At 49.2% G+C, this 8869-nt stretch overlaps 1 protein-coding gene across 4 annotated transcripts in view; it reads right to left on the bottom strand.

The window, feature by feature from the left end:
* Window positions 1-1681: 1681 nt before the first annotated feature.
* PAX7 (paired box 7) overlaps window positions 1682-8869 on the bottom strand; it is a 102502-nt gene continuing 95314 nt past the window's right edge. For all 4 annotated transcript variants that reach the window (XM_074560397.1, XM_074560396.1, XM_074560399.1 and 1 more), the window contains 2 exons: window positions 6838-7084; window positions 1682-2982 (listed from right to left, as the gene is read on the bottom strand). In XM_074560397.1, the coding sequence (XP_074416498.1) occupies window positions 2867-2982; window positions 6838-7084 (363 nt within the window). In that variant the 3' untranslated portion in view covers window positions 1682-2866. The remainder of the gene's footprint in view (window positions 2983-6837; window positions 7085-8869) is intronic.

Below are 8869 nucleotides of genomic sequence, written 5' to 3'. Positions count from 1 at the left end.
GTCGGCTCAGAATGATACTGAGACACAGGAGCAATTTCAAACAGGTGCTTCAGTCATTAATCCCTACGCTGGGGTCTCTCACAGAGACACCCTTGCTCTCACCCTCAGCCCCTCAGTTCAGGTGTGGCTGGAGGTTACTGTTCTTGGGAATGACACTTAAGCCAGACTGGAATTCCAAAGGGATTTCTTCCTTAGATCAGCTCTAAAGCGTAAACAACATAAACCAGCGTCTTTTGCTGCCTTCCAAGATCTCAAACTGGCGCAAAGCAGGGAGAGCGTCTTCACATAATGCAACTGGTCACCTCAAGGAAACTGGTACCTTTGGCCTCACCTATACATCCAGCTGTAGGTGCCCTGAGAAAGGATGCGAAGAATGCAAACTTCAAGTGTTTCAAAAGCTTTGTGATCCAAGGAAAGTCTTTCGCAACTAGAGGGAAGCTTTATGTGTAATACAGCCAGACAAGCAGAGGCGGAATTGGGGTCTCTGGAGCATAAATGACAGCAATGCAGCCGCTGGATGCAGATGTCACCCGGCACAGAGCTTCTGCACAGAAACATGCATGCGAGCGTGTGAGAGGCAGAGTAGCCAAGCTGCTGTATTAATATGGTTTTAGGAATGTAGAGCAGGCTCTGTCACAGCCGTAAAAAGCTGATGAAAGCCATATGTGGCTCCCATAGGATGCTGAGCGACATAAGGAGCAAAACTCTGCTTTGGTCAGAATGGGTACTTGCCCACATGGCTCAAGAGAAAGCGGCTTGGTGGTTCATGATAAATGATGTCGGGGCAAGGCAGGGGACAGTTCCCCAGGAAAATGTTGTTTCAGCTGCAAAAACAAGATCAGATTGTCTGAGAAGAATGGAAGAAGCAGCAGCAATAGCAGAGAGCACAAGAGAAGTGTCTCCTTTAACAACCTAGGAGCATATGCTAGACCAGAACTCATCCGACCATGTGGTCCCCCGTTATCGCCAATGGATAAAAGCAGACATTCACTATCCTAAAGCAGACATATAAAATAGTGAATTATAAACCCTAATGGTCTGTAGATTACTTTAAGTACTGCCTGTTGCCATTGGACTTTACTCATCGGCTACTGGCTGGCACAGATTCTGTGCATCAGGGCGATTATCTCAGGGGCAGCTTTCCTTGTCCTCTCCAGGTCAAATTTCAGCGCGTTCGTGAAGTGAGCCCTCTCAACACAGGAAGGTGAGGGGAAAAAAGTCTATAATATTAGACATCTGCATAAAAATCATCAAGGATCATCACCACCTGCAAAACGGAAGCTATTTAAAAACCCATCTGAGCAGTGCGATGAGCAGAATTGTGAGCCGATTCAAAAGCGAGAGCACTGGCTGCTACAGAAAAGTGGGGTGATAAATCCGGAGAACGAGATCTGGCTTAAGAGAGAGAAAGGCTCCACCACCAAAATGAAAAGCAGAGGGAAGTGACTGAGAGATTGAGTTACACAGAATAGGACACAAAATGAGAGGAGTGAGGGACGAGCCGGGAGGATGGACAAGGGCAAGCATTTCTCCTGGCAGCTAGAGGATAAAGAAAGCCATTGGTAGGGTAAATCTTTTCCTGCAGTACAAAGAGGTGTAACGCTGCAGCTGAGAGCTCCTTTCCTTCCTAGCTGCTGTTAGAAAGAGTCTTCAGGTCATCTCCCCTCTGACTCCACGGCCACATCCATCCCTCAGTGAGACGCAGCTGCAGGAAAGCACCTTCAGAACAAGCACCATGTTCTTTCAGGTGGTCCTTTGCTTGTAGAAGAACCTGGCTTTGCAAACTAACTCCTCCAAGCAGGCAGCTAACGAACACCTCTGACTCTTCCCTCTCTTGTCTTTGCTCTCATGGCCAGCTTCTCCCCCGCTGGGCGAGAGAAGGGTCACTGACAGTCCTCGCCCTTCTCAACTGGATGGGCAAAAGCTCCGAGGCCATCGGGTGTAGCTGATGCCCTTCCTCTGTGCGGGCAAGGCCAGCGTTCGCTATTGCATCTCCTGCTGCTATCTGATGCCCATGACTTTTCAGTGATAATCAGGTCTAAATTGGTCCCTAAGAGGAAAAGTAAATGTTGCTCGTGCCTGTGCCCATAACCTCCAGTCCTCATGCAGCAATTTACATTTACACTTTCCAAAGGTCCCAGGCTGGACGGACTTACATCCTGCCCCTGCTTAGCAGCAATCTGGCCTGCTTCGGCCCTGCTTTGGGAAGCCATCGGTGAGAACAGAAAGGTAGAGCGGGGTGGGGAAATTTGCTGTCACTTTAATACACGTTTTTCTGGTTTTGTTTGTCTTTGTGGTTTGTTTGTTGGTTTTTTTTTTTTAAAACAAGTTCTTATATTTGGTCCATAGGTCTTCTGTGGTCCCGAATTATATCATCCTTAACGATCAGCTTGGTTATTCCTTCCTATACAACATTCACCAAATTTACAGCAATGGAAAGAAAAGGAAACAAAATGAAACATTCCTTTTTTTTTACAAAGAAAAAAAGATCAATTTGGCTTTGACTATGCCAACTACCTAGATCAATGGAAAGTCCTCAAGTGTGGGCAAAATGCCATGGCCAGGTAGGTTAGAGGGAGGGCATGAACTCGGGGTTAATAAATGTACCCAACCCGTTGTCTCTGGCCACAGGAGGAGTCAGGTCACAGAGGCCAGGCTTGCCTCTGAGAAGAGTGCTCTGGGAAGAGCTGGATACTTGGAGAGCCCTCCCCCTCTTTCCCGCCTCCCTCACAGCTCAAGTTGGTGCAGGGTGGAAGGGAATTGGGAAGGAGTAGGGTCCGGGTACAGGTAGATCCCTGGAAGGCTGGTGGTGTTTTCTCCAGTGGTACCAAGTTGCTGGAGTGGGTTGTTGGCACAGTCGGACTCTTCAGTAAGCTTGGCCTGTCTCTACTGGTAGGAGGCCCAGAACGGCTGAATGTTCTCCCAGCTTCATCCTACGCTGTGTAGACAGACTCACGTTCTTGGCCAAATAATCAACAGCGGCTGAAGGGGAGGGGGGAAAAAAAGGAGGGTGAGAAAACAACACAACATTAGCATTTAGTGGAAATGAGGCTTTCAGCATCAAAGGGTATGTAACCAACAGATGTCGCAGATGGATTCTTACAAAGAGAGGCGCAATGCAGTGTTTGTCACAGACACGAGGGTCCTGCTGCACCCCTAGGAAAGACTGCAAACAGATGACGGCCCTGCCAGAAACACCTAGGTGGGTCTCCGTGGACCAACTGAAAAGAGCTAAAATTCTACTTCTGCCGTGGAAAACAGCGTTTCCAGGGGAGCTGCCTGAAGAGAAGCCTGAGCAGAAACCCAGCGGGATAAGCCTTCCAGCTTCACCTCTCCGTATCGTCTCACGGTGGCAAAGCCAACTCCTGCACTTCGTGATGCTGGTGTAAATGGTTCCAGAGATTTCAGTGGAAGCTCACCATGTCTGGACAGGGCTTGAATCTGACTCATCCGCTGCGTGCTGACTCATGTCTGCAAGCTCTGCTGCCTGCCTTCATCCACCCTTCCTAAGGGAAACCACTTTGCTTATCTCCATCTGGGTGAGAAACGCAGCCACAACTCCTGAGGCGATGTGTGAACCTGTGTCCCAGCTCGCCTGACTGCCCCATGGTCTGAGGGGGAAGAGGACCGGGGCAGTATGGTGACATTGCTCATTAGCTGAGCTTCAGTCAAAGTCTCTCCCTTTCACTAGCTTTAATGTCTCAAATTAGATTAATAAGGAGCTGGCAGGAGATGTACAATCGGTGCCAATGAGTAAACAAATTTCAGCCATCAACGTCTTGTCAGACGCCTGCCCCAAAGGAGGTCCCTTCCAGACACAAATTCTTATTAGACTTGTCATATCTATTAGAATTCCTTTCACGCTTCTGCGTTCCATCACCGGCATCATTAACACAGCTCCGGCCTTTGGGAACCGCAAGGACCACATTAATCTGGCATCTCTGCTCCTCACCGGCTGGGACAGCACAGGCTGTGCAAGCGCTGGCAGGCTGGCGCGCTGGAAGTGAGCAGGCTCGGCACGGGGTGAGTTATCCGGGGCCGAAGCGAGCCCTGCGGGGGAGCACGGCTTCTGCAGGCGGCACAGTCTGAAAGGAGCCCAGATAAGCAAGTGGAGCTGGCACTCCTGGGGACGGGGATCCTGGGGTAGCTCAACTCTGGAACGTTGTGTTATGGTGCCTCTAGCTTCAGGTGGCGTGTACCTAGGGTTAGACCCCAAGCTATGGCTCTCGTCCAGACCTTATCAGCTTGGTCCCCTGGTATTTCGGGTAACCACATTAAATAATGTCTTTGAGAGGCTGTAGGTAAAGAGCGAATTCACTCCTTGGACACGCTGTGTGTGTGCGTGCGTGTGGTTGTGCCTCTGTGCCTGTTGTCACCTCTGCTCTGGCTGAATTCAGATGGATGCAAATTTGATGGCAATCCCATCCTTCTGAAAAAAACATGCTAAACTCCCAATATTGCTTTTTGTGCCTGTGGGAAGAGTTCAAAGGCACCAGGGTACTCCAAGCCAGAAGTCAAAGATGTGGTTTGTTGGTTTAATACAGTAGAAGCCAAAATAAAAACCAGAAACTTACCGAAAGTACCCTAGGTGTTTATTTGCTTATGTGAGAGAGAAAGCGTGTCTGGTTTTGTGTTTCTAAAATAGGAAGGAGAGAAGTGGGGAGAGAGAGATTCTCAGCAGGCGGGGTCCAAAGCCTATCAAAGCTACAGAGCTCTGATTTACAAGCCCTGGTTGTGTCCCCTGTTATACAGAGCCTGCTCCCACCATAGCAACCCCCCCATCTTTATTATATCAGTGCTCACTAAAAAGAGTTTTGATGCTTTTTTGCTGCATCATAGAAGGAAGAAACATATGATTTGAACTAAATATCAATAAATAATGATCTCATGGAGGTCACCTCACACCCATCGGCACCTAAGCAGCATTTGAAAAGAGCAGTGAAGAATTAAAAAGCAGGAGGAATTAGAAGTATCTGCTAAGTACAACATGCACCGAGAAAGACACGAAAAAATGTTGTCATACCAAGGTCAACTTCATGTAAGTGATTGCTCTAACAGGACTAATTACCAACGAAAACTGTTCCCTCGCATAAATATTATTATAAATGGGGCTGATTATAAGAAAGGTTTATAGTGGAACAGTGACAAGTGGACTTATATATTGCCTGCACAGAGCTGTAAATACAAATATCTATAGACATATGTGCAGACATGCAGAATTTCCTGCTTCACTTAGATCCCACTGTAGAACAGCTACAGCTGGTTTGTGCTGCAGCTGCCACGCAGCATGGCAGTGGCTTTGCTGTACGAGTTGCCGTCACACTGGGTGTGACTCCAGGTCCCAGCACTGGGAAGCAGTGGCACTGTGGATGGTGCGTGATGGTTTCTCACCTACCTTCCTTGCCCCAGCAGGAAGAACGCCTTCATGACTAGCGACCTGCGTGTCTGTGGGTATAGGGCACGTCTGGACTAACTCTGTCGACCAGGCAAGACTTGCTGCTGGGCACAGGTCTGTTGGCAGCCCAGACTCTCATGACTACCAACAGGAAAACATCCCTGTTCCCAACCAAACCCAGCGGGCTCTAAACTGGACTTGTAAATTTAATGGGTAGCTAGCAGAAAAGAGGGAGCCGTGTGACAGAAATCAGGAAAGGGGGGCAAATAATATAAATAGGGCTGTGCGAGAAGTTTTTCATCAGCATAAGGAGAGGCCCAAGTAAAAATTCCTGCAGCAAACCAAGACAAACCCTTCTTTCTCTCTCCTCCTTTGCTGGTCTCTCTCTCTCAGAAAACGTAGCTCGTCCTCCTTATTTTATTTTTTACACACATGGGTGTGACTAACGTCTTGCCCAAGGGAATCTTTATTGGAAATACATGGTATTGGAATTTGTTTAAGATTTTTATCAATAGCACGTGTGTCCAGCCTCACATCCAGAAGCGAGGGGAAGGTCAAGGGGTCACAGATCAAACTCCCGAAAAACAAAAAAAGGAGGGGTGGGGGGAAGCTGCTATTGATCCCGTCTGCCGCCACAGCCGGTTCTCATTTAGCTGTAGAAGTTAAAGACATTAAAGGGCTGTGACGGAGAGGGGAATAAAAAGCCACAGCCAAATGGAAGGAAAGGTCACTGAGGACAAGCTATGGGCAAGCAGGAGCGCTCCCGGAGGAAGAGGATGCACCTTTAACCCTCCACGGATCACTCTCTCACAACACCACACTTATTATTAGTTTAACACCGGCAGGTGAGCCCTTTGCCAGGCTCGCTGGTGTTTTTGTGACCCAAGCATTCTGGAGGAGAAGCAGACCCTCCCAGGGTCCCTCTGCCTTTCTGGTCTGAGGTTTGGGTTCCGGATTACAATCCCAGTCTCACTTCAGCTTTCGCAGAACCACAACCCAGTTGACACGCATTGGTTTAACGTATTTTGTAGCAAAACCTCTGGAGTTTTGCTACAAACCTCCGGAGGAAGCGACACATATAGCTCTGCGTCACTAAAGGATGGCATTAAAATCCCAGCTTCCCTTTGGCTGAGCAGGGTGAACATGTTGTAGGGCTTTTGGCGAAGCAAGAATTGGAGATGGGGAAGGAGAGAGGTCTGGAAGTTGTCCTTTTCTAATAGAAATGTTCTACCTCAAGTATTTCAATTGGGACTTCTGAATTGGACTGCAAGGGTGCTGGGGAGGCTGTGTGGAGCCTGGTGACTGGTGAATAGATTCCCTTTTTCTCTCTAGATGGACAGATTTCCATGGGAATCCCTTCCAATACAATATCCATACCTTCTTACATTCCCTCCCTCTCTTCTCCTGTTCCCTATGCAGGGGAATACAATCAGTGCACTTACTTTGTCCATACTGTCCATATTGGTAGCCAGCCACTGGGTCCACACTGTAACTGGTGGTGCTGTAGGTGGGTGGACAGTAGGACTGGGAAGTCGGAAGGCTGTCCACGGACTTGATGGAGTCACTCCGCTGGCTGCAGCTGGCAGAGATGGAGTTGGTGGTGTCCAAGCCACCGTGAAGGGGAGAGATGGAGAAGTCAGCCTGGGGTTGCGGAGGAACCCCGCTGGGGTTGCTCAGGATGCTCATCACCTGGAGAAACACAGGAGACAACACGTCAATGTCTGGAGGAAAAAGGGAACGTATGCAGCTGCCTTCATGCATACCAGGGAGAAACAGTCGACATATAATGGTGCTCTATCTGTATAATATACAATATCAATACAGGTTTGGCCAGGTTGGAGAATGAAGGCCTGCTTCCACCAAATAACAACAGACAGAACCCATAGTTGGCTCCTCTGTCTCTAACGCTTTATTTGAAAGACCTTGTTAGGGATAACTGAAAAGTTCCTTCACAGCACACTCAATCTTTGGTCTTTCTTTGCTGACCTGCCAACAGCGTTAGCTGTGCTGTTCAGAACGAACACTGGAGAAAGGAATAAACTTGGGACAAACCCGCTCAACACGCACTGCCATGAACTAGCACCCCCTCCCTTCCCACGCAAAGCCCTCACAGAAGAGGAGACACATAAAACAGGGACGCTAAAGACAGCCCCTTTCTTTGGAAGTCTGAGTGGGGCTTGGTTTGCAAAGGTTCCCAACCAAACCAGATGCAAACCCTTTCTGGCTTTGATGCAGATTCAGCTTTAGGGACTGAAATGTCAAAGTTTTCTTTACCCTTAAATGTTAAAGGATAACAGGTCCTGGTCCAGCTCATTTCAGTGTAGTGCTTGGTTTGAAAATGTAATTACATTTGCACACAAGCGATCCTCCTGCTTTGAGACCTGAAACAGATGAACTTTTTTTTTTTTTTCTTCTTTTGCAGCAAAAATGCCAGATTTGTTCCTGTGGGTGAGTTTGGGGTAAGCCGCTGCCTACAGGCCTTCACACAAGGACCCTGATCCTGCTAGCGCTTTAATGCAATTGCCTTCTGCAATCAGCAAAATTACCCCGGGGGCTGCCAAGTTAAGAGTGTAAAGAGTTTGCAGAAGCGGGGCCGCGGCGAGGGAAGGAAGGGAACTCCCGATGCCTCTCTGTTGATCCCCGCAGCCGCCGCAGGCTGGGGAAAGGCGGGGGGAGAGGGGACAGCCAGTCACCTCGGGGGGCCAGGCCAGCGCTCAGATGCCGAGCGGCTGAAAATCTCCGAATTTAGCATAACCTTATTGACATCAATTAAAGTGGCAAATTGGAAATATTTGGAGCCTGGCAAGTGGTAAAATGAGCCCTTTATCCCCCACCAGCGGCCTGGTGAGCTATTGTGTGGAGGATACATTCTCTGGAAGGACACAAGAGGGGTTGTATAGAGCGGCGTCTCCCCTTCCTGCTCACCCCGACACCTTCCCCATCCCCTCCTCCCTCACCTTCCTGCCGGAGTGGGGGCTTAGGCTGAATGACCAGCTACGCGCTGGCCTTTGCTTTCTAAAGCTTCTCCTCCCCCCGGAAGGACTCAGGAGTCCCGCTAAGATGCTTTCTCTTGATGTGATGCCACCTCCCGACACAGCCAGCCTGAGATCCTTCCTGGGCATTTGTCTGGGAGAGAAATTCGGGAGCAGGGGTGGCTGGACACTCGCAGAGGGGGAGGCGGTGGGGAGGTACTGGGGAGGGGGTTAGTTAAAAAGCCTGGAAAACCAATCTAACCCCAGCCACTGGGTTTGTCTGCAGTGCGGTACAGCGACACAGGAACAAGCTAAGGAAAAGCAGCATAGTGGCAGCAGCACAGAGCTCAGACAGGGTTCATTCACGCTCTCCTCCTTCGGGGTTTTCAGCCTGCACTGAGCTTGGAGTTTGCTACTGGTCCCCAAAAGTTAAACCTAGTTTATCTGTCTCTACACTGCGGGGCAGACGGTGCTCCAGACAGAGCCTAAATTACCTCCAGCT

Source organism: Larus michahellis, chromosome 16, assembly GCF_964199755.1.
Source record: "Larus michahellis chromosome 16, bLarMic1.1, whole genome shotgun sequence".
Classification (NCBI taxonomy): domain Eukaryota; kingdom Metazoa; phylum Chordata; class Aves; order Charadriiformes; family Laridae; genus Larus; species Larus michahellis.
Note: the sequence above shows the minus strand (reverse complement) of the source record. Positions and strands in the feature narration are given on the sequence as shown.